General features: G+C 37.0%; 1 protein-coding gene across 1 annotated transcript in view; it reads left to right on the plus strand.

Moving 5' to 3' along the window:
- Positions 1 to 27,039, plus strand: part of LOC122798304 (cadherin-7-like) — a 1,449,445-nt gene that overhangs the window by 1,011,760 nt on the left and 410,646 nt on the right. The window contains exons 8-9 of the mRNA XM_044067131.1: positions 5,967 to 6,103; positions 26,571 to 26,692. Of these exons, the coding sequence (XP_043923066.1) occupies positions 5,967 to 6,103; positions 26,571 to 26,692 (259 nt within the window). The remainder of the gene's footprint in view (positions 1 to 5,966; positions 6,104 to 26,570; positions 26,693 to 27,039) is intronic.

Below are 27,039 nucleotides of genomic sequence, written 5' to 3' on the forward strand. Positions count from 1 at the left end.
TTCCTGCCTGGTCTTAATGAACAATTTTAGGATCAGCCAATTAGCTTCAAGTTGGGTATATATAAAAGACAACAATTGATTTATCTGTTTAACACTGATGAAGGCTGTGATAATATCCGGCAGAAACCGGTCTGTTTTTTTCTTGTTTTTATGTCTGTTTAATAAACAGTAATTTCAGGTCACTGTATGCTGGCTCTATCTTTTTGGACGTTCTTGATTAGTTGGTCTGAGCCATGCATTTGCCATCGCACAGGAAGTCAATTTCAGCTGGTGCATACTTCAAAATAAAGAAAATAAATAAATACAATCCTGATAACTATGGTTACTTTCAAAGGACATTTTATTTAAAAAAAACATAGCACTTCTGTCTATATCACAGACTTCTTCAGAAATTTATGCTAACAGGTTCTGTTAAATATCACTCACTGTCACACAGTTGGTTATATAAAATACATTCAACCTGAGATCAGTTGACTTGAACTTACAATTTAAACATCATCCAAACAAATGATTAAACAAGACTGAAAAACAGAGACGAAAGTTATCCAAATGAGCGCGTACCTTTCTGCAACTTATATTTTAGCATGTTCTTTCCCAGAATAATTCTATATTGCTGTTTTGTAACTATTCCACTTGTATTATTCATATCATAAATCAAACAGTAGTTTGACACTGTTTCACTAGACAACACAAATTAATGGCATCATTGTCAATACATAAGAAAAAAAAAACAGAAAAGCACAAACATTAACATTAGTAACAATGATCACTTCTAGTCTACCTGATAAAGAAATAGTGATATTATAACTGAGCAGTGTAATTTAATCCCGTCTTTTCATTAATGTATCCTTCATGTTCTCCTGTTGAGTCAAGGCGTCTACTTTTCTGGTGCAACTTCCATTTCTGACTTTCCTATATATTCTTCTTAATAGTCACTGGACCTATATGTTTACTATCCTAGTAGTGTGTGGCATCTCTGGTGCATTTTTTTTTTTAAATGAACACTATACAGTGGGACTTTACTCATAGCATATTTGATGTAACAAATGCACTCAATAAATTTGCCAGGATCTGGAACAGTCTCTTCCCTCTGAGGTCTATAAGGATAAAAGAAAATGCATGCCTCTGGTTTTCTATCAATCTTAATAACCAAAAAAGGGAATGAGACAGGTATCTTGAGAAGTGTAAGAACACCAATCAAACTGTTCATCAGGAATTCATAGACCTGCAAAAGAAGACTTAGATTGTAACAAAAAGCACCTATATAAGAAAAAACATGCTGTTTGGTAAACTATTCCTAAATTGTTCTTAAATAATACTAATTATTGCCTGAGGACAACTATAAGATGCAGGAATCAGAGTGACTAATTACTGAAGAGGCCAGAGAACGTGGTAATGCAATTACCAATAGCCTAAGAAATATGAATAGCAGCATTTTCACTGGTGGATAGGAGTATAATTACTTGGGTAAGCCAGACTTGTACTTTAAAAAAGTACATACAAATTCTATTAATGAGGACAACTATAAGATGCAGGAATCAGAGTGACTAATTACTGAAGAGGCCAGAGAACGTGGTAATGCAATTACCAATAGCCTAAGAAATATGAATAGCAGCATTTTCACTGGTGGATAGGAGTATAATTACTTGGGTAAGCCAGACTTGTACTTTAAAAAAGTACATACAAATTCTATTAATAAACACTGCAGAAACTTGAACCTAAATGCAAGAATGTTTTTTATGTACTCTGCCAGTCATTCCTGGGAATCAATGACTTGGTCATTGACATGCTCTTATTACACATTTATCACATATTTTATAGCTTCTACTATCAGTAGATGAAAGTGAATGCACTGTGGATCAGAATCCCTGAGCTGCATTTGCTGGAAAAAATGTCAAAAAAAAAAAAAAATTTAAGTTTTTTGCAAGTCCTTTTAAGGTTTTTGCACACCCTCCTGTCAGAGATTGGAGACAAGCACTCACTCCCACCAAACTTATGCATGCCAACTCCTCAGCTGCACCCACTGAAGGAATGGGGACATTCCCTTAAAAAAGGTATCACTGCTGGCAGAACTCACTGATACTGATTTCCCATGGACGACATCTGCTCATGCATGGGTGAACCTTAGAAAATTGATCTCAAGAGTTCAATATTTGTCCGCCAGTAAGGTACGTATTCTTTAATATGACAATCCCACTCTCTTAAGTACTCATTCATTATTCCACTTCCAAAGGTTTTCACAAAAAATGTCCCTTGGACGTCATGCCCATTGTGTACATTCAGCTCCTTGTTAAAACCTTGAAGGTGCTGACTTATACACTACTTGTAATCATGTAAAACCTCTCCATTAAGCAGATTACTTTTAAAAATGGATATATCATGAAAAAAGCTGTTTAATGGACACACATATTACTAGCTTAGTTAACATCTAAAATAGTGTGATGAAGGACGTATCAACGCAGGCTATATTCCATCATCTAGAAAGAGAGTTCCTTATCAGTAACCATTGCTTATTGTCACAAAGGTAGAATCAACTGAATTTGGAAGAAGCCCTTCATTTAGATTATGAACTATCTAAAGAAGAGTTTCTTACAAGTTGTTTTTTTTTTGGGGGGGGGGGTAATTGGATAATGTAGGTTGATAACTTCAAAACAGGAGTTCCTCCAAGGGTCTGAATTAGGACACATTTTGATCTCGATTTTCATTAATGGTGTTACTTTTGCCATAATAGAGATGATGATAGTAATATATGCAGGTAAACATATACTAATAAGCAGGACACAAACTTCCATGGAGTTTCAAAACAGGCTACAAGAGGAATTCACAAGGATATGGAATTGGCTGGACAATAACAACCTAACAGCGAACATAACCAAAACAAAATATATAGCCACAGTGATAGCACAGAGGCTTTCCACTGCTGATTTCCTACAGATTGTTGTACCTGGCAATCATCTAATAGATGTAGTCCCAAATACTAATAGCCAGAGTCAGGCTTTACCCTTGATTTATGTTTAAGCACCATGTGGATATTACCATAGTCATGGTATTTAAACATGTCAAGATGATGTCTAAATTTATATTCTTGGTGGTAAGGGTTATGTAATAATTAGAGTACTTAGTACTAACTTGGAGTATTATCTCTGTATAAGAAATTTAAGATTTCAAAAGGGTAACATCACCCTACAGATCATATTAAATAAAATCTACAATTTTATTTTGCTTTCTGAAAACAGAAAAAAATGCATACCTCAGTAAAGCAAGATGTCTCATAATAATGGACAAAGGTATTCTGGTGTTGTTCAGCGTACTTTTATTTTCCTGCACATGGAATATTACTACCAGTTGGACAAAACGCTGCACATGGTATACTGCTATTGCATGGACAGAATGCACATAACCAAGGTAATGTAAAACTAAGAATGCCATCACGTTGCTCAATAGCAAAGGCTAAATTAATTTTAGAAAATTGGTCCTGCATCAGAAATATAAAGGAGTACCTAATCTTTCATCTAGTAAAGTTACTACCAATATTTAATGTTATGAATAAAAAAACCCTGCTTTTTGAAGTCAAAAATCTAACCTGAGTACCTAGAATCTACCTTTTAGTGTAAATGTTTTTTTGCCAATGATTAACTTCAGCTATTTGCTTGTAAAGGAGAGGGGAATGAATAAACCTATCCTACAAGAATGTAGAGAAATGAACATTTTTATATATTTATTATGGATGGGAAGCCAAAGGATAATGTCACATTGATAATATAATATGAAGGCAAAGTGAGTGCTTGCATAGAGGATACGATTGTTGCTCATTCTAAGCATCTAAAAGGGGGTTGCTTTATGGACTGTGACAGTGTTAATCCTTCTGTTGCATATAAATGCTAGTATTAACTAATACCTTAAAAGTAGTAGTACCATACTTGAAAACAAATGAGGCTGCAGGACAGAATCATATTACAAATTCTGATCTTAACACTTCAATGGACAGTTATAGCATTGACCACTTGGTACACCTCCTTAATTCCAATTATAATGTGTATAGTTTGTGCTAACTGGGAAAAATGATTATCATAGTTGCATGTAAGAAGCAAAGAGATTTGACATCTGTAACTAATTGCAGACCTATTGTTTTCCTACTTACCAGGCACTAGATGAAGGAGTTTTGAACTAAATCAGTTCAGTTCAATCAATATAATCCTGCTTGCCTTTATTTATAAATGTTCCTCTATCACAACTAACTTTTTAAAATAATATAAGTTCTGCACTGGAATACACATCCATATAGATATTATTTATATTGTATTTTCCTAGGCATTCAACACAATTAAATATAATTTGCTTGTGCTCAAATTTAAAAATGTGAGCCTAAATATTTGGTTATTAGGGTGGATTTATAGTGACTTGCCAAGAAAATATTAGCATTGTCATTAATGGTCACAGATCTGAACATTATCCCCAATTTAAAGGAATCCCCTAAGGATTCCTTCTTAGACTATAGCTATTAAATCTGTATCTCAGAGATCTCACCATTGACGTAAACATTTTGTAATGGTTATACAGGTTTGTTAAAGACTGGTAAAGCTACTAAACACAAAATATATGATGTAGCCACACTTCAGGAAGCCTTATACAAACATCAATTATTTGCCATATCTGAAAGGTTGCTTATAGATATTGCCAAGACCAAAGTTTTGGCATACAGTTGATATAATATTTGGATCAAGTATAGGATACAGGCGCAAATTTTAGAAATTGTTGCTGCTTTAAATACCTCAGCTTTACTAACATGGTTCTCGAAATAAGAAACTGGGATGCTAAAACATTGGGCTACATTAATAAATGTACCAAATCTAGAAAGCTAGAGGTTCTGCTCCCTCTATTTGCTAATCTTGTATGGAGCAAAAACTTGGGAGTGCGATACCCCTTTTTTATACTACATCAAACTATATTATAACTTTAGAGAGGATCCTGCAAAAATTTACTAAAGGCATAGATTCATTTAGTCACATGTCATATTATAACAGACTTAGGCCATGATGTTCGTAAACATAGTGCAGTGAGGCATACAAACACTCTGCATTTTTTGTTTTGAATGCTGCCATTCTGCATCACAATACACAATGCAGAACAGCAGGGTTATTTGTGCTGCATGCCTTTCTGAATTGCTCACAGAAATGCTACTCTCTTGTATTATACCCATCCGAACATGCAAGGCTGTCTGCCAGACAGTGTTAATGATCAAATGCCAACCTACCTCCTCAGGAAACATACCAACCCTGTTAAAAAAAACATTTATTGCCACATCCGCAACAAGAAAAATGTTAATCCCCAAGATCTTATAACAGCTCTAAAAAATGCAACTGGACTTCCCTTAACAACTTGCCCCTAGATGATGCAGTAGAACGTTTTAACAATACTTTCCTTAACATTCTTAACAGTATGGCACCTCCTAGAACACTCCAAGTTAAGGTAAATTATATACCATGGCTAAGAAATGAAATTAGGGTCCTACTTAAACAAAGGGTCAAGCCATGGCAAGTATGGAAAACTAATAAAACTCAACCAAATTCGTTAGCATATCAACAAATTAGAAATGCACACAACACACACACACACACACACACACACTCACACACACACACACACACACACACACACACACACACACACACACACACACACACACACACACACACACACAAAGATTTAGATAAACAGAAAACATTTTGATGCTCTTAGTAACAAGAATATACTTAAATGTGAACTTTGAATGGGCAAAGAGTTTTACTGTTGCTATTGTAAACTTTTATGCACATGATATACCCATTGAAATGCAATGACAGTCTATCTATTAAACATTGTTATACTGCTAAGACATATTGATTTCTGCAATTTACATTCAAACATGCATTTAATTGTTATATTTTAAACAATTGACATAAATACATTTGCATTTTATCTTCCAGGTATGCATTTGACCAACATAGTAATAAGAAGAAAATATTCATGATTGATGCTTTGAGTGGATTGATCACTTTGGCAAAACCTCTTGACCGAGAAACAGCAGCATGGCACAACTTAACTGTCTCTGCATCAGAACAAAGTAAGAATAACCTTTTCATGTTCAGGTGTATTGATTCCCATAGCCGGCCTTAGGCATAGGCCAACTAGGCGGCCGCCTAGGGCGCCGCTGTGGTAGGGGCACTTTTACAGTATTTATTTGGTGTACGTAGACCAGGATGGGGGCCAGGATGGGGGCACCAGGTAGTGTGGTGCGGGGCGCTATGGAGCCCTTTTGCCTAGGGCACCAGTTGACCTAAGGCCGCTCCTGTTGATTCCAGTTATGTCTGAAGAGAGAAACAGTATTATATTAATCTGGTGCTGAATGTGTGTGCTGTTTGTTTTATGTTGTTTATGTCTGCTGGTAGTAGACATAGACTGACTAAAACTTGACCAATGTCAGCCACAGCGCAGCCATTTACAACACAAGTAGAGATACTAATAACAAAAAGAGCATAATAAACATACTATAACAGTAGTAAGTAGAAAGAAATAATGATAAGGAAAATATTTTAGAACATAGAATAAAAGCCTTGTATCAACACACATACATACATATGTGTATATATATATATATATATATATATATATATATATATATATATATATATATACTATTGGAAAATTGTGATTTGCTGAATTCACATTACTTTCTTGGAGCTGCTGATATAGTGAAAGAAAAAAATTGAGTTATAGCAAGAGCAAAGCATGATAAAATTGGAAGATAATGAGATATTGATGTTATGGAGATAGTAAGAAGAATTGTGGATCAATGTAAAAGTAAAGTAGAAGTGCTTAATAGGGGGAAGCCTTAATGAGGTTCATGGAATAGTATTAACTAATACATGGTTCTTTAAAGTAAGACCAGACAGCTAACTTATTGAAGTTGTTAGCATTGCATCTGAATTTGCTATAAGAGATACTGTTCTAAATGTTAAAAGGATGTGACACCTTGCATTTGTCACCAAGAGTAGAACATGCATGGATAGTGGAGAATAGGCTAACAGCTGGTCTGGATAAAATACAGAGCTATTGCCTGAACTGAAATGAAGATTGTGTGTGTGTGTGGTGTGTGTGTGTGTGTGTGTGTGTGTGTGTGTGTGTGTGTGTGTGTGTGTGTGTGTGTGTGTGTGTGTGTGTGTGTGTGCGCACATAGGTGTCTGAATGTGGCTGTCGGTGTATGGCGGTGCCTTTGCCAATGTAATTTATGGGTCACCAGAGAGATCTAACAGCACTGGTGTAACCTGTATAAAGGCACCAGAAACCAGCTGGTCCATTCAACAAAAGTTTAATCCAAAGCACACACAAACACAGTTACTTGAAAAGCACAACGCACATCAGAGCACATAAACGTTGTAAAATAGTTCTCCTTATGTTTTTTCTTACAAACTTCATCAGATAGGCATCTAGTGTGCCCAAAGTCATGTTAAATACGTTTTCAAATTGAAATTAACCAATAAGAAGCATTGATCAATTAACAACAAAGGTTCAGTGTAAGTGAATTAAAATACAGCATGTATGAGAGAAAATAATACTTATGACATGTAAAATCAGTCTTGAAATGTTGTGTAAAATGCATCAAATGGGATGTGTTATGTAAAATTGTCCACATAAAATACTTGAAGTTCTCATGATTTAAAACAATAAATATTTTGTAAAACATTTGTATTAAAACCATGTAAGAAATAAAATGAAATAGCATGAAATAGGACCATCTAGTGGGAAAAGCATGAATAATTACATAAATAAATCAATGAAACTGACTGTGTAAAGTATTTATATAAATATATATATATAAATATTGTTCTAAAATTAATTTAATATAATAATTATTGTACTGTACTGGTTCACAGTCTGGCAAATCTAAGTTTCAGAACTGGCTTTAAAGATACCATATCATTTAACCCTGGATGGTTACTGGTGTCCAACAGCAATTGCCTTTATAACTCCCTGTATTCAAGCCGGGTCTCCCAGGGTCCTCCCCTGGGATCAGTGGGTACAACTTCTATCACAAAGAATTTAAATCCAGCATTTACACATACTTGTAAATGTTTGAACAGGGCATTGCTATCTTTTTTTCTTTCTTATATCATACCCATGCTTGTATATTCTTTGCTTATCCAATATTGGTTTATACCATGGTCACTTTTTATCTACCATATTTGTTTGTACCAGTCATTACACTGACTTCCTCTCATACAGCCATTTTCCATCATACTATCTCATTACACCACTTTCTCTAACTAGGTTAGCCTATATAGTTTCTGGTTCATTTTTTCATTTGGATCAGCTGTGTTGTACCATTTATTACAACTAGTTTAAATGTATGATTAGCTTGACATTTGCCATCTTCCCAGATAATCTTTTACAAGTTTATTCACTGCACTCCCAAAAAAAAACATGTTTTTTATAACAACACAGTAACAAAATATTCTAGACAGCCAGATTTCAGCTCTGCTAATAAGTACACACACATACCATGGCCAGTTGCTGATACAATGCAGTCTTCTATTAATATATGTCTCAGTGAATAGGTCTTGTTTGTTAAAATACATTTACTTCAAAACTCCCTATACAGGGTTTATATGCAGTTCAAGAAGACCACCTGAAGAAAATTCTATCCATAGACTGCATTTCTATGGCTGATATTTCTAAACTGTGTTATCTCCTTTATCTCTCTGAACACTGTCCTCATCTCTGGTTGATCGATTGTTTTTCCCTTTTCTGTTATGCCTTTCTTTGTGGCCAGTATCATTATATGAAATAAAGAATCCATTCTAACATTTAGAGAGATGCCTTCCCATAATTAAATATGCATTACTTTTTACCTGTTTGGGTCAGTTCTACTGTTAATTTCTGTATATTAGGGCAATTATTGTTTTTTAATTTATTGGAGCTTTCTATCCATCCTCATATCATGGACAACATGGCCTTCACTGTCTTTTTTCTAAGTCAAACACAGTAAGAAAATTCTGTTGTCTAAGTCACACCCAATTCCATTTTTTTATGCATGGCAGTTCTTTGGACTCACAGGGCCCAATATATAAATGATTACTGAATAATACGGTCCACAGAATGTATGATAAAAATCCATTATCCATAAGACCTAGAGTAGCCTGTAATGTTTTCATTTTAAACAGTGTTAATTTCATTAACTTTAGCCCCACATTTCTGAGTCAATGTGGCTTGTATAATCTTTGGTTTAATAACTCCTTCCATGATCTGAAAACAGGCATCCACTATGGCAAAGCATAGTGTGTCAAATTCTCATTCTACCAGAGTCAGACTTGTCATATTTCTTGCCCATGCCAGCATGACAAATAATATACTCATTCTGCTTGTGCAAAATATAGACTTGAAATTTACAATTATCTGAGCAAACCATGGCTTCCAATATTTCCTTTACATCTATATTCTATGTAGCATATACATTTCATTGAATGGAACTTCCAGCAAGATCACAAATGTTTTTGTCTCCCTGTGAAAATCCCCCCTATATTCAAGCTATTCATTGCTTGTAGCATGTTCATTTTACTTTTGTATAATGGGGTCATGTGAAATATTTCATAGGTTCATAGGCGCACAAGTATATAATTGGCTAACAACCAGCAGGGTGTTTAGAAGCCTAGCCTTGCAACCCAACCCAATTGTGCCCTTTTTACCATGGGCATCTCCTTGGAAGGATATCTTACTTAGGAAGTTGTTAAAGGGTTTTGTGTGTGTGTGTGTGTGTGTGTGTGTGTGTGTGTGTGTGTGTGTGTGTGTGTGTGTGTGTGTGTGTGTGTGTGTTGAGAGGTGTTAGTTAGGATATATTTACTGTCTGCTTCTGTCTATCAGATTCATGGGGGGGCTAGACCGGTATGGATTTTTGATTTCCCATCCAGTTGTCAAGGTTATGTTTGAATAGGGCTAGGTATGGACTCTGTTTCACATTGATGGGGATCCCACATCAGAGCATGAGGATCCTCTGAGACACATGTCTGTCTCACAAACATGTTCTCTTCATTCTGCAAGCCAAATTGAAATTGTTGGATCTAGTGGTTCTGGAGCTATTGTTTTTTTCACATGTGGGAAAGGTCCATCAAAGCTGGATCTGAGGATGCCTTTTATACTAAGCACATATCGTCTCTTACTAACCTGTAAAAACTAAGTAATGAGATTTGGCTTTGAGGTGATCTGTATAAAACAATGTGTTTATAATCTGGATTCTCTTGGTGAAGAACCGTCATAGGTATTTCCAGATGCTGCAAATGCCTTGTGAGGTACATGCCAAAGGGGGAATTGTACTCAATGATGGGTTAAATAAGGGCCAAGTAAAGTGGCACCATAACTTCCTTGGACCACGATGCCATACCCTTACTTATAAGTTGGGCAGTATAGAATGATTTTCTTACCTTGGCCACATGTTGGTCAAAGGCCATATTACAGTCTACATAGGTTCCAAAATCTCTACCTTCCATTTTGAATTCATAGAGGCATCTTGTCTGCTGAGTAATTAACCTGGGTGGCTGTTTTTGCAAAAAGCAATATAATTCATTTCTTGGCATTGAGTTTTAATCCGTGGCTTTGGCACCAGTCATTTGTCTGTGTTAAACCCACTTGCAAGAAGTTGTTGTCATGGGATCTATGATAGCTCACAATTTGCATGACTCTGTTTTAATAATCTTTTGTTTCTATTTCTGACAAAATCCATAAAATATCATATTTCAGGAACTCACAATATTGAATTGTGCATGTAATTATTTAATCCACTTTTCTGAAACGTTTTCATTTCATTTGATCACGGATTAAAACTTTCTCATCTCTTTGGGACACTCATGATGTACACCAGATTCCTTTATTATTCTTTTGTTTCAGTGCTTTACTTCTATACTCTAGCATACTCTTTTAATATGCTACTCTATTTAACAGAAGACAAGCTGGATTTCAATTTGCTTTTTTAATCTACCATCTGATGTGCCCTTACTTTTTGGGACACAAAGTGTTTGCATTCATTATGAGTTTGTTTCTTGTTTCTGTTTTCTATTTCTATTATGTAATAATTTATAAAATTGCCACTGGCTCACTGTATGATAAGATATCCTGGTAATTTTTTTTACTCCAAAGCTAGGAAGCATTCTCACTTCAGGCTCACAGTGCACCAGAATCACTAATATGTAGCATTGAAATGAATTTATTTAACAGAGACAAACTTTACAATGGTGAAGGATCCTACCGAAATATTTTTACAGTCGAAAATATATGTTTATTAGTTACATTTTTATTAAACTTGGATGTTGTCTCATCTAAGGTGAAACGGTTGCAGGTGAACATAATGATGACAATAATGATAACTAAACTTACCATTGTTAATAGTATTATATGTTCTATTTTATTTTATTTCATGCATTCTTTGTGAACAGGCATAGAATAGCTCGCCAGCTAGACTGTTTTCATTTTCATCCAAGTAAGATATGAGATGTACAAAAATTTAGAATGCAATGTAAAGTGTAGACCAGTCGTCAACAGAAATATAGAAAACTAAGATAAACAAGAAATGCCAGTACTATAATGTCAGACACTATTAATAATATAGTAACAAGTAAAAACGTTGTTAGTATATTTACATTTTTCACAACTTATCCAATTAAAAGGAGAGAGAAATAAAGGAGAAATAAAAGAGGGAAGTTTGGAAAATGTATGGAAAAGGTTATGAGGGGAACAGTGGACTACAGAAAGGGTAACAGATTATGAGGAGAAGGTTAAAGATGGGAGAATACAGGGGAGGTGAAAAAGAGAATAGAAGAGCTAAGCACTGAATTAACAAATGTTTAGGGCAGTAGGAACTTTATGGAAGATTACACAAGTGTATAGGAAGTAGAAAGTATGAAGGAGATGACGAGGTATTATTTATGTGCGCAGTTGGCTTGTCAGATGGAATGTGTGTTTTCAAGGGGTATGGATGAGAGGGCCATAACTGTTCATCATGCAACTCATTGATCGTGAAAACAAAAAAAATTTATGGAATGCTTCCTAACAGGTGTTTTTGTTTTAACATGGTGCCTAAAATTGACAAGAAGAGATGGATTTTAGATGTGCAGGATGAGACTTCCATGTTTGTGGGTCCATTACCAAAATAATGTGGTGGATAGAGAAATCTGTTCTCTGCAATGAATAAATTGAGGTTTAAGGTTGTAGATTATAGTTATTTTGGTATGTCAGTTAGCATAAAAGAGAGTATTTTCAAGGTGTATTTGTTTGTAGGAAAATGATGCAGGAAGTCGGGTATATTTTTTGATTTATTGGCAGCAATTTTGCTTTGACAATACCTACACAGTGACAGTTGCTATGAGAAGCCATGGTGATAAAACTGCAAATATGGTTAGTTGTTTGAAGAGATAATAACATTTCTGCTCTCTAGTGGAAAGAACTATGATGTGTTTTTGCCCCAAATAAAGTGGATTTAATTATGAATTTGTTATATTTAAACCGGAAGTTTGAAGAATGGTCAAGTCAAATTCCAAGGTATTTAAAGTATGGTGTAACTTCTGTGGGTTCTTTGTGATTGTGGAGAACGTTCCAGTTTTGGGGGACTGAGAACAATGTTTGTCTGGTACCAAGAAACATAGTTTGCTGGTATATTAGATTGAGATATAGTTGGATTATTGTCTGTAGTTCGAGACTTTGGAGAATACATTGTGTTTACTATTGGTCTTTGTATACGGAGAAGAGCCTTTATTGCTACTGGAATAGACGCACTGTATTTTGGTGTGAGTTGTGATGTTCCTTTGGGTATATTAGAGTTTTTTACTCATGCAATAATACGATAGAGAGGCAGAGTTGTTCTTCCATTCCCTTTTGATTGACGAGAATCAAGTGCTGAATCTCTAAGTGACCATGTGATCTATTTTATTACTATCAGCAGCCGCATCCTTGAGCATTAGCTACAGATGACAGCAGCTTCTTAACTGTTATCCTATTCAAGTCCTACTCTTTTAATCCTTTTCTTAACAGCCACAGTCAATGTTCCTGCTTCTCTTTTACTATTCCTGATGTAGTATTTCACTGACGTCATGCCAAACATAGAGTACCTCTCTCAGTCTGACTATCATATTCATATTCTCTCTGACACAATTTCAGATACAGTGTCTTCAGTATTCAGGAATTTTATTCAGTCATCTTTTTCCCTGGGTCACTTTCCCTACCTTTCTCTCTTATTCATTGTATTTCCTTCCACTGTAATTTTCCTTATTTGTACACTTTATCATGTTACATTTATTATTTATTTACTAATTCATAACTTATTAGTCTAGTAGCCCTAATTCATGTTAATCCTGAATTGCCTCAATTGTCTTTGGTTAGATGGACGAAATTCACAAAGTGTGTCTATGTGGGACATGGGTTCCACCCCCTGGGTGAATTTGTGGTCTCCCACCCATTTATCCAGTTGCACGTGAATAGGTTCAGTGAGGGCTCTGCTTCACGTGAATTGGAAGTTTATTCCAGACTAGCAGCAATCTCTGGGAGATATATCTGTCTGTCCAGCATGTTCTGTTTATGTCACGGGCTAGGTTCACATCCCTAGAGCGAATAACTCTTGTGCAATTCGACTTGTGGATGTGCAGCATACACATCACGGCAGGGTCAGAGTAGGCCAGGCTCAAGTTGCCTCTCAGCAGCCTATATGTTACAGAGTACAGTCACAGGGCTTTCAGTCTATCCACATAAGTCATTGTTTGGAGGGCCTGTATTTTCTTGGTGAGAAACTTCTGTGGTCTGTCCAGGTGCAGCAGGTGTCTGGTGAGGTACATGCAGAAGGGAGCATTATACTCTGTTAATGGACTGATGAGGGTTGAGTACAGTGAAGTTATAATACCTTAGACCTGGATTCAGTGCCCTTACTTATGAGATGCACAATGTAGAAGGCTTTCCTTACCACTGTGGAAACTTGGCAGTCGAACTGCAGATTGTCATCTATCTGTGTTCCCATATCTCACACTATTGGGTTTGAACTTAAAGGGGTGCTGTTAATATTGTAATTATCAGGGAATTCTGCTCTGCCAAAGGAGATAATAATGCACTTTTTTGCATTTAGTTTAGACCGTGGCTCTGGCACCAGTCATTTGTCTCTGTTAGCCCTCCTGTAATATGTTGACATCATTGGGTGCAGATGACATTGTGATCTGTAGTGACAGTAGGGAACAGGTGGAGGAGACCCTGGAGAGGTGGAGATATGCTCTAGAGAGAAGAGGAATGAAGGTAATCAGGACTAACACTGAATATATGTGTGTGAATGAGAGGGAGGATAGAGGAATGGTGAGGATGCAGAGAGTAGAGGTGGTGAAAGTGAATGAGTTTAAATACTTGGGATCAACAGTTCAGAGAAATGGTCAGTGTGGAAGAGAGGTGAAGAAGAGAGTACAGGCAGGATGGAGTAGGTGGAGAAGAGTGTCAGGAGTGATTTGTGATAGACGAGTACTATTAAGAGTGAAAGGGAAGCTCTACAAGAGGGTAGTGGGACCAGCTATGTTATATGGGATGGAGAGAGTGGCATTGACAAAAAGGCAGGAGTCAGAGCGGGATGTGGCAAAGTTAAAGATGTTAAGATTTGCACTGGATGTGACAAGCATGGACAGGATTAGGAATAAGTATATTAGAGGGTCAGCCCAGGTTGGAAGGTTTGGAGACAAAGCCACAAAGGCAAGATTACGTTGGGCATGTGCTGAGGAGGGATGCAGAGTATATTGGGAAAAAATGCTAAGAATGAAGCTGCCAGGTAACAGGAAAAGAGGAAGACCTATGATAAAGTTTATGGATGTAGTGAGAGATGACATGCAGGTGGTTGGTGTGACAGAGCAAGATGCAGAGGACAGGGAGAAATGGAAACAGATGATCCACTGTGGCGACCCCTAACAGGAGCAGCCAAAAAAAGAAGAAGATTGGGGTACTCAGTGATTGCATCCCATTTACAATCATCAGCGAACTAGGTCTACTTTAGCCTGGATTTATGAGAAATAGATTCCAAACAGTAAAGGGCCCAGCACAGATCCTTGTGATACACCATTGGTGATGGGTCTACTGGTAGAGGTGGAGTAGCCAACGTTGACAGTATATGTTCTGTTGGTGAGCCAGTTGGCTACCCATCTAGTGACCATGGTTAATCCCTAGTGGGGAGAGTTTCTCAATCATACCTGAGTGGGGGATTGTGTCAAAAGCCTTGCCTAGGTCAAGATAGGCAGTATGTGCTGTCTTACCTTCGTCCAGGGCTTTGGTGACTTTCTTAAAGAAATCTACTAGGTTTAATAAACATTATCTACACTTACTGAAGCCAAACTGGGTCAGTTCTATAATTTGAAGGGCACCTATGTCCTTGTTGATGAGGTCCATGATGATTCTTTCCATGGCCTTGCAGATGAGGCTGGTTAGACTTATAGGTCAGTAGTTCCCAGTGTTAGTTGATGGCCCCACTTTGTGCAAGCGGATTACTGTTGCTGTTCTCCACTCTGCTGGAACAAAGCCATTTCTCAGACTATGGTTAAAGAGAACACTAAGTGTGTCTGCTAGATACTGTTTTAGATTGCTTAATAAGCAACTTGGAATGTTATCTGGTCCCATTGTGGTGTGTTTTTGGTCTTGGAGAGTGCAGATACGACTTGATCTCTAGAGATACTAGGCAGAGGACTGGTGTCATGTATGCTTTGGGGTATGGCTGGCGAGGACAAGGGGGGAAAATTTGCATCAGATCTGTCAACTAGCAGGTTGGCAATTCCCTCTGGTATTTTATGAGTGGTACCATCTACTACCAGTTCGGCACATAGCTGGGCATTCCCTTTTAGATTTCAGGTGTAGTTAAAGAATGCCTTATGATTATACTTAGCTAGGGGATGCTATTTTACCTTTGTGATTAGATTTAGAGGACTTTACAAGTGCTCTGATTTGCTTTTTTAATCTGTGGAGTGAATTCCTCCTCTGCTGATTCAGTTCGCTCTTGTCTTAGACATCAGTTTCTTCCTTTTGTTATATAATCTGTTTATACTTGAGGTCCACCAGGGTGATTTGTTGTTTCCGGATGACCTGGTTTTAATCCTGTCAGATGCATCTGAGTCTATACAGCTGCTTAAGTGTTTATACAGGACATTTGTGTACGCCTCTTCAGAGGAGTCATTGTTGTCTGTGATTGCGGGGGGTATAAAACTTTTTATACCATTGCTTAGTAGGCTGTAGTTTGGTTTGGAAAAGTTTTTTTGCTCCTGTGCTGGTGACAGGTTCAATAGTTACTTTGAACAAGACTGATTTATGGTCTGAACTTACCAGGGAGGGCATCATACAGGGGGTAGTGCAGTAACCCCCATGTTGGTGAGTACTATGTCTAGGACATTTGAGCCCCTTGTGGGGGTGCAGACTATGTGTTCCAGAACATTTATACTGACAAAGTCCAGGAACCTCTGGGCAAGCATGTTTGTGCTCGTGTATGCTACCCAGTTGATGAAAGAAAAGTTGAAATCTCCAATGAATAAGGTGTTGGGCTGTATGGCGATCGACTCCAGTAAGCCAAGGTAGGTGGTGTGCTTTTCCTGGTTCATGTTGAGGGACGATTAGTTAGCAATGATGTGGTAGGGAATTTTTTCTATATTGGACATGGAGTAGTTCAAGAGAGTCATATTGCTTGACCAGTTTCGAGGTTCACTTGGCTTTAATGAAAATGTATACACTTACACCTTTGGTTCTCTCATGGTCATTTTAAAGTCTGAATGTGTAGAAGGCATTGTAGCCTTGCATGGCCAAGGTGCTCTCCACATCCATGAGCCATCTTTAAGTGACTGCACAGACATCAATATCTACTAAGGTGAGGAGTGCTTCCAGGTAATGCAATTTCATGTTTAGACTCCTAGCATTAAGTGGCAGAACCTTGAGTTGGTCTTGAGTGGATTTTGTTACATTAGACATTTTATTGTTTTGACATTACCTATAAAAGGCAGTATGGTTTGAGGCAAGCACCCTTGCCAGTATCCAAAAGTCTAGAGGAGACAAGTGTAGATGATCTCTGGCAAAGCAGTGTGGCCTTTTGGCCATGTATTCAAATGTGGACAGATACTGGATGCCCCTGGCCTGAGACCACAAGCTAAGCCAATTGTAGAAGCCAATCATTTTTTTGTCTATATTCTGGCATCATCCTGGATGAAGGTAGAATGCTGGAGGACTAGAGTCATACCTGCAAGGGACACATAATCTGAGAGTTCAGGCATGTAGCACTTCATATACTCCAGAGGGGTACATCTCAAGTCATTCACCCCAACATGGACTATGACAGAATCATAATGATAATTGTTGTTGAGTGACTAAGTGCTTGTGTGATTTGACGGATCACAGTACTTGACAGGCAGCTGACCTTGTCAACCCTGTTGAGGAGGACATCTTTGTGTTTCACTATGGAGTAGTCTATGACCAAGGCATTAGGTCTTGAGGTGTTTTGCCTTAGTATGTGTAATTATGTGTAGTGGTTTCTATTTGCATAGCAGTGTGGACAAGTGGTTTATGTTGGGAGGTCTCTGATCTTTTGGTAGGCTTCTAGTGCGTACCTCTGCATATGTGGGATTATGTGTCATGACCTCATTTTGTGTGAGAGGTAAAGTGTGTGTGCTGACAACCTGTTTGATGTCCAGTGTGTTGTTATGTGAGAGAACTGATTCCAATTTAATTGTGTAATTACACTTCTCACATAGGGTATTTGTTTGTTTTAGTAGTAAGTGGTTGTCAGTATACATGAGGCAGTTACTACATTGTCTCCGGATGCCCATGTCATTCAGGCTGGCTGGTGAAATGATGGGAAACGGACCATCAATTATAGCAGCTGTTTACTGTATGTGCTATTAGGGAAGGGACTGTAGTTTGCCCATTGTTATGGTTTCAAGATCCTCATCTTCTCTTCCTTATTATTATCACTTGTAGCCCAATCACTGCATTGCAAAACCTGCTACAATACTTTTACTCACAAAACACACTGTTTAATGGACTAGGCCATACATATGCATAGCATTCTTCAGTTTTCATTAAAACACTACCCATGTTTTTTTCCCCTTCTGATCATATTTTTGATAACACTGTACATGATTTACACTCAGTACCCTACTGCCCAACACTCTAGATCACCTAATTTTCTTAAAATCCTTAATACTAGAAACCGTTCCCTGTTCTCCCTAACGTTTACAATCATAAACTTCAAACATATACATCCTTTGATTCTAGCAGTTCTTCTTTGTCAAATACTGCAATCAGATGACATTGATTTGAATCCAGACCCCTTATAGTCCATTCAAACTGTCATGCATTTTAACTCCACTCCACAATTTAGCCGAAACCAATGTGGCTTAAAACCTCTCACCTTAGTAGCTGCAATATGAATAAATCTTTAACCTTACAGAAACATGGGATCTCCCACATGGTCATGACATAATTGCAGTAGCGTAAATTGATTGAAAACACATACTAATTTCCACACTTTCTCATAAACAACAACCTTGTATTCCATGATGATCACCCTACAATTAGGACAGGAGCTGGAGCTTTGTTACCCACTATAAAATACCTCCTTTACTATATGTGTAAGTAGTAACTCTCAGCTCAGTACTAAGCTATACTAGGTGGTAATTTATCTTAAAATGGGTGATCATACTTGCTTTCACATATTGACAGTATATAGCCCCACCCAGCATTCCTAGTCACTCATCATTTCTCAATAATCTCAGTAAATAAATATGCAAACCCAACTTTATCTTTTGGGTGAATTAATAATAGCATGGTACGAGCCTATTCACCTAAAGCATAGGCAAAACCCCTCCATACTGGGTCATTCCAAAATATTCTAGCTGCGGTTGTGGTGCTGCGGTAGCGTTGTTGCCTCACAGTTAGACATTGCCCATTCGATTCTCATTTAGAACATCTTCTGTGTGTTGACATGTGTGAACGGGTGTTCCTTCATTGAAGGTTGTGCATTAGGCCCGGCAAGCCAGCACGTAAAAATCTACTGCCAATCATTAGCGGACCGGAGTTCCACTGTGGCGACCCCTAACCGGGAAAAGCCGAAAGACACAACAGCAACCAAAATAACCTTACAAACCCCACACACACACACAGTTCAGTTTTAGATATCTTACTTAACATTATTACACACAGATGCTACTTTCTAAAAATGTTGCCTGATAGCTTAAATGACCTCTACCTCTGTTTTTTGTCAAGATCTATTAAATATCACAGACCTTCAAAAAAGGTATTACTACTGCTCACTCTTTTCTTCAAAAAATAATAATAAGTCTGTACCGAGAGGCCCCAAATATTTTCTATTAATAGTGCTGAGCACACTATAGACTACTTTAGTTTTGTCCTGATGCTCCTGATTTATACTATCTACTTTTTTAAAATATCAGTATCTCAGAAACTATATTGCACTATTCAATGTCTCTTATAAAGCGACCTAAATATTATCTATATAGGGTCTCACAACTCTGACCTCCAAACTTATACTGCTAACCAATACTATTTTGTTAACTCTGCTTAACTACGTGTCACTATTCCTTAAGATCCCAAAATAATTGCTGCATGTCCCTTTAGTAGTTGAGATATATCTTTAGCAATAACAAACCCGTATTCTTCAAATTAAGACCTGCTGTCAGGAATCTGCAGACAACCTGTTTAAAAAATCCAACAAAGAAAGTAACTTTTAAAACATATCTTCTTCCCCATCTGTATGAACAACCTGGGTGCATCTGTCTTAGAGATCACCATTAGACTATTGAACACTTAATCATTAGTGTGCTCAGCCCTTTTCAGGGTAATAAACACCATAGTCTGTCAAACAAGCTCTACTTCTTCCTAAGGTTTCTAAACTTGACTTGCTTTATTGATTCTTCAGCTCTTTTGTTATTTGACAACAACAACAAAAAAAAAAAAAACTTCTGTAGCTGTTACTTTCATGTGTTTGGCTAAGTTCACAATTGAAGACTACCCTAGCTAACCAAATATACAATTTTAACAAACTATTTACTATTTTTATAATTATCTGAAAGACAGAATAATAAATAAACAGACAAAATAATGAGAAACAAAGAGGTATATAATACATAAATAAAATATGGGAATTACTGAATCTAGAAATGCAGCGCTAGGTATAGTCACCAAAATAAAATACATTTGATAAGTGATTCCAGTTCATAAAGAGCTTCAGGGCAATGGGCACTTGAGAAATTTGTGTCCATTACAAGCACTCGAGTCCCATGCATTCAAAAACTACTGTTTTGATGCCAAAGCATTTTCTTGCTCAAATAGTCTGCAGCTTACACTTGGTCTCAAATATCAGACTAGGCAAGTAGCTGCTGCAGGTTACCTAAACACATTATTCAAGTTTGAGTGAGGTAAGTGTTATATCTGCAGTGAGGGAGTGGGGGAGGGGGTGGTATTAGGATAACATTTAGAAAGGGAGTTTTAGGTTTAGGGAAAGGGAACACTTTTAGGGTTAGAGTATGATAACATAGTATTAGGGTTAGGGAGGGGGATTTTTTGGCTGAGTGATCAGGAAGGTAGTTTTAGTATTTGGGAGTGGAAAGGGAGTTTTAGGATTACAGTTATGCTTCTGCTAGGGCTATAGAGATTTATAGGATAGGATGGTGGGAGGACTAAATATTTACAGGAGATTGAGTTAGTGGGAGTTGAAGCTCTTGCCCTTTTGAGCAAGTGGCAGTGGGCAAGTGTTATGAGCAAGCAGCATGGGAGCGCTTGTAGCTGATTTGTCAAATTAATTGATTAAACTGTGACTATATTGTAACCTAAGCAAGACAAAATGCAACCATGTCATGCAATATATATTTTGATGAACATTGTATTTATTGGGCACATAACATGTAAATCAACACAGTGTTCATTTTTTTAACAGTTTTTACTTCTTGCCTCATTCTACAGGCTTCCTACCTACTGCCTCAAATCCACAGCAGGTCTGCCAACAGATTTGATCTCCCTGGACTTTCTGCAATATTGCTTGGACCAGTCATGGAACTTAAGGATGACCTTGGGGTCTTGGCAATCATCTTCAGCCAGGAGAATTTTGAGTTAGGATGTACCTATTGCTCACCCTCCCAGTGTTGTGTCTGTGGTTACATGCGAGGAGCTTGCATACAATGGGAGTGAGTGGTGTATCATCCCACCTCTACAGCAGCTCACCCATGCCAACAACCTTTTCATCTCCTTGGACTAGTACCCTCAGTGCAAAATCCCCTGCCTCCACCAGGGTTCACCACAGGGAACACCAACATAACCACCTACCCACACAGATGGGTATACCCATCCCTCACCTGCCACTCAGTTAACTGAGCCACTAATCAAACCCAGGTTAGCTGGGGGATAGTCAGGGAATTATCCATCATTATCAGTAAATCAGCACTAAAAATGTTTTCAATCTGAGTAGCGTAGCTAGGGTAGGGTGAAGGAGGCAACTGTCCACCAGTGCAAAGAGTTAGGGGGTGCGACAGGTCATCTAATCTAGCATCCTGTTCACTCTTTAATGCATACAGGCTTTTAAAAGCCAGTATTGCATTTATGGTCAAACCTGAGCTCAGTAGCCATCACTGTGTAATCTAAACTGTAGCAACTGCTTGCTACATATGCACAAGCAGTTTAAACAGTTTAATTAGAAAAAACACATTTGTTTCTGTTTGTTTGTTTCTTTTTTTTTAACTAAACTCTGAGCTCTATAGCACTCCTTGTGGGATAAACTGTAGCAACTACTTTTATATTAGCAAGCAGTTTGTAGCAGTTTAGAGTATAAAAATATTTGTCTTTTTTTCTTAACTAAAACCTGAGTGTTGTAACACTCCAAATAGTGTATAAACTATAACAACTGCTTGATACATTTTTAGCAGGCAATTTGCTAAAGTTTAAAAGTAAAAAAAGATTGTGTCTTTCTATTTTTTTTTGTCTGAAATCTGAGGGAGGAGGGTTGGAGTCAGAGAATAGAAATGGTACCTGATTGGCTCCTGTACTTTTTGTTTTCTTTGTTTTATTTACTCTTCAGCAGAGTAAGGACATGCTATGATGCAGAAAAAGGACCTGATTGGCTGGGTGGGTGCTGTCACCAAATTGAGGACCTTATTTTTTTTTGCTTCTTAGCTGAAGAGGGCACGATACTGAGGAATGGCTTTGGGCACTAGATCAGGTAGTTATGCTTCTGTTCAATCTGATTCATCAACATCCTTATTTATCAAATATAACAGTGTCAACATACATACAACTAGATATTTCTGAGAGTAATAATGTACATTTAAAAGAGAGTAGAACAGATTAGCTGTGAAAATATAAAATCTAACTTAAATTGAAGTAAACGTGGAAGAGGTAACTATTAGAATAAACTTAAGAAAGATAAGCAAAAATGTGATACTTTTTTACAACAAAATAGTCTTATCAACAGATTTCAAGCATGAGTCCAATGCAAAAAGTGTTTCTTTTCAGTTATTTTTCAAGACAATACATAATTTATCATCCACGTAAGAGAAATCAGTAACAGCTATACAACTGAGACCTACCCAAGGGGTAGTTACATAGAATGTAATCAAAGTGAACACAATTATTCGAAAATAATCTGCACAAAATAGTCTGTTGACAAGTGATTTTTTTGCATGATAAATTATGTTTCACCTTGCTCTTAACAAAATCCCATATTCCTTTAAATATTGATATGAAAATATGAAGTAAATCAGCATCAGATGGTTCATATGCATGACAGGAGGACTAACAAACATGAAAATATAGTTTTCTTCAGAAGAAAAATGTATGCAATATACAATTTCATTAAGTATTTAGATATGGATGAAAGAGACATATTGTAATGAGGCTCTTCTTAATTTTTTTCCATTCATTGTCATCAGTAAATGAATTTTCTAGTGACTATGCAGAGGAGTGAGAACAAGTATCATAGCATTTACATTTTTAGAGCATAGCAGATGATTTATAGACAATTTTAGATGATGACACTCCTGTACAGAATTACAAATGAAAGAAAAAAGAAAAAAAAAACATTTCTGGTAAACCACTAAGGTCTAAAGTCAGTCAACAATGCAAGACATTAAAGAGTTTCATATTTCATATTCTTCAGAAAATGAAAGACAATGCCAAATCTGTTATTTTAAATTTTGTTGTAAGATGTGAAAGCAGGAACATAGATGGCATCACTCTGAGCCCACATAAACATGCATTTATGAGCCCTTATGCATGTATACTGATGTACACGAGTAGGTCATAACACCACCCGTTTACAGAACTAACTTGTTGTGTAAGCTTTTGCAGGTGCAAATCAGATGTGTCTCGAAGGAATAACATGCAGGAGAGAATTGTTAAAGCCTTCATGTCAAAACTGCAGTGGAGTATGTTATTGTGTGCTGCAAAGGAAATTATTAGCCTGGTGTTTCCTCATCTAAAACGTGTGCTTGGTATCAATCCCTCTCCAAAATCAAAGCTTCCCTCAGTTATGAGGGGCCACATAATGACTCCACATCTTTTAAATCCTGCACCATTCCCTGTCAAATATGGTCCCACTAATGTTTGTCTAGTGTACCTTTTGATTAGAAAGCGTGTGCCTTGTGTGTGGAGGACCTGTAGCAACACTTTATTTTCCTAGGTAGTGTGCTTTTCAAGGCATTTCCTTGAGTGGCCATGCCAGTAACTGTACACCTGTGGGTAAGACATGTCAGCCAATGGATGTGTATATTATGCTGTAGGATGTATATGTCTATGCTTCCCTTCTTTATGCAAACTGGTTATCATCAGCAGTTAGAGCTGTGCAGAGCTCCTCTATTTACATGTTGCGTTCTACCTTTGCATCAACATTTACCTCTGAAGTCTCAAATTCCTTGTTTCATATCCTCCTCATATTTTCTATGATCATAGCTTTTTACCCCACCACTGCCATGCATCCCAGTTCTGGTGAAGTCCTACTGATTTTTAGGAATGAAAGTGCTTAACCATTTGTTACTTTTAGTTTATGTCTATTATACTTTGGAAACTAAGTCTGAATTTTAACTTGGATACTCGTTATTTATATAAGACACTACACGAGCCTTTTGTTTTTTTTTTTTTTTTGTTTGGTTTACTGGTCTGCAGCTGCACGGTCACATGCTACATTGTTTGGTATACAGTATCAGGAGATGAAAGTGTGGTGTAGGTTTCAATACTACAAATCCAAGAATTTGCAAAGAATTGTTCTACAAGTAAGATGCGAAGGTATCTAGAGAAAAATAACTTTTATATCTTCTTTCTTCATCAGAGGATTCCGATATAAAAGATTTAAGTGCTGCTGTCGATATACAACATGATTAATATATCCACATTTGAAATCAGGAATTTGCTTACAGCTGGAGATGAGTCATTTCTGAATGGAGGGGAGATAAATTGGAGAATTTCATTCACAAGTGCAATACCCAAGGAATCATTAAGATGACAGACTTTTCGGTTAATATTACAAACTTCAGGAAAAAATAAGCAATTTTAAAAAACAGATTTGAAACCACTGTGGTAGTTAAGGAAAGGTGTGGTATTACAATGACCTCTGTATTGACTTTCTGACATTACAGTGGAGACTTCTCAGCAGCCTCATATATCTGAACTCAACTGCCTTTCTTGGCCTAGCTCTGGTATGTATTCTGAATAGGAAAATTACTTCTGGAAGACTGTTTAGCAAGTGTATAAATATTTATTTATGCAAAGTTCCAACCATACTCAATATTGAGCCTATTTGTAGTATAACACTGCCTCATTCCATTTAATCCCACACATTCTAATGCCTCCAACAGCTCCCAACCCCTGCTTGCCACCAACACCAGTCCCTCTGCCATAAACCAGGAGAAAATGTCAATACAAGCAAATCAGATCCAAGCTTAAGTATTTGCACTATGTCTAAATTATAAAATATAAATACCAAATAGATCTGTCTGTACATAACCCTTATATACTACTAGACTAATAAAAGAAAATGACCTAACACTCTTAAGAGCTAATTATTGTAATTTGTCTAAGTACTTCATTAGAAAACTTCCCAAGAGGTGCCCCAGTAAGATAAGTTTGTGTAACCTACATAAAGTCCTGTTGAATAGACACTTTATTCTATTAAAGCACTATCTGAAATGAATATTCAAACTAAAAAATATCTAAAAGAATGGATAAATGGAACATGTACGGTATGATTTTTGAAAAAAAGTGGTATTACCACTCATGGCAAAATGTATTGCCTAACTGTACCAAACATGAATCTGTGTATATCTCATATACCAAATCCCCACTTGTTCTATCTGCATCTACCTAACTAGGGGCCAATATTGTTTGCAACATGTTAGTGATGGAGACTATAATATGTGATCAGTAATGTGAGAAAACTAAGCTTTATACTAAAGGATCAAGACTTTGGTATCCTTGGAATTTTCCCCCCTCAAAGATGCATGTTTAGAGTGGGATGTATGGGGTGCAGCCCACATGTTGAGTCAAGCCTTCTCTGTATTATTCTTCACAGTAGTGTTTGTGATAATTTGTGATTACACTTAAGAGGCTCAATCACACAACAGTGCCACTATGAGTGTGTGTTTGTGTTTATGTTCAGATACAATGTGGTGTGGATCTGCATTTCCTACAGTGTTGACTACTACAGACAAACGTACTACTTACGAAGTGCCAACCTCAGCATCTGGCCCTCCATAGCAAAACATTGACCTTGTTATGTCACTGCATCCATGTAACTATATTATGGCACTCAGGGTCAAAAAACTTCTGTGCTGAATACAACAGTCTTTAAATTGCATAAGCACTTTTATTAATGGCCTTTATCCCTTTAGATAAGTACTGTATAATAACATTCTGTTTGCTATATATTAATATATATATTGTCTGCAGCTCCAACGCTGCGTTCTAGCTGAACTGTTTGTTGACATTTTCCATGTCCTCTTCTATGCACTAAACCTGTGCAATATGGACTATGCTTATACATTTTTAACTTTTGTTTATAAATATAAATGCATTCGTAAATAATTCTAGTATTGTAAAAGTGAAATGGAATATTTATATAAGAAAAAGTAATAAAAAATAATTAGAATAAAATAAATAAAGTATCAGTCATCTGAATAATGGTAACATGTAAGTGATAGCAGTGCTACGAACCATTAAAAATTATGAAGACAATAATTGCAAATGCCTGTAAATGGCTGAAATTGTAAAAGTGGGCATTTTTCAGCAATGGTTTCTGCCCCTTTCCCCACTGTACAGCTACCATAGAGATAGTTTGTACGGAAGTAAGGCATTATGGGGGAGGTGGCAAAACTCATTGCACAATACAGTTACTTTAAAATCACATTTTCTTAATTACAAGCATTCACAGTTACCAGCCATTGAAATTTCAAGAGGGAGATAGTGCCTCTTCTAATGTGTGTTAGTAGTATGTTTTGTATGACTTTGCCTCTCAAAACAGTACTTATGGTACTAAGAATATTTTGTTCCTCTTTCAACAGCATATCCAGTCTTGTATGCCAAAGCATCAGTCTTCGTTGAAGTGGGGGATGTTAATGACCATGCTCCGGAATTTCCAGTGCATTATGTGACCTATGTGTGTGAACAGTCTGAATCAGGGCAGGTAAGCTGTATTTTCCCCACTGCTGCTGCTCTGAAAAGAACTATGTGCATTTAGTATTCAAAGTTCTTTCTAAATACATTTGGGGAAAAATGTAATGATTTTAAAAACTTCTGTCCTTTAAGAAATATTTGTCTACACTGTAATCCAATATTTAGTATTAGTTGTCAGACCAGTCTGGGAATTATTTTACATTAGACTGATTTTTTTCCCTCCTCCTTGAGGCATTACAACCATGCAGAATGTTGTACATACAAGTGGGGGGCGGGGGGGATATTCTATAGTGAGTTAAGACATTTCTGTTCAGTGTCACCTTGATGATGCAGAAAAATCAGTCTCTGTGGCTTTGC

This window comes from Protopterus annectens, chromosome 3.part1 (genome assembly GCF_019279795.1).
Source record: "Protopterus annectens isolate FY-2018-M chromosome 3.part1, PAN1.0, whole genome shotgun sequence".
In the NCBI taxonomy this organism is placed as follows: Eukaryota; Metazoa; Chordata; order Ceratodontiformes; family Protopteridae; genus Protopterus; species Protopterus annectens.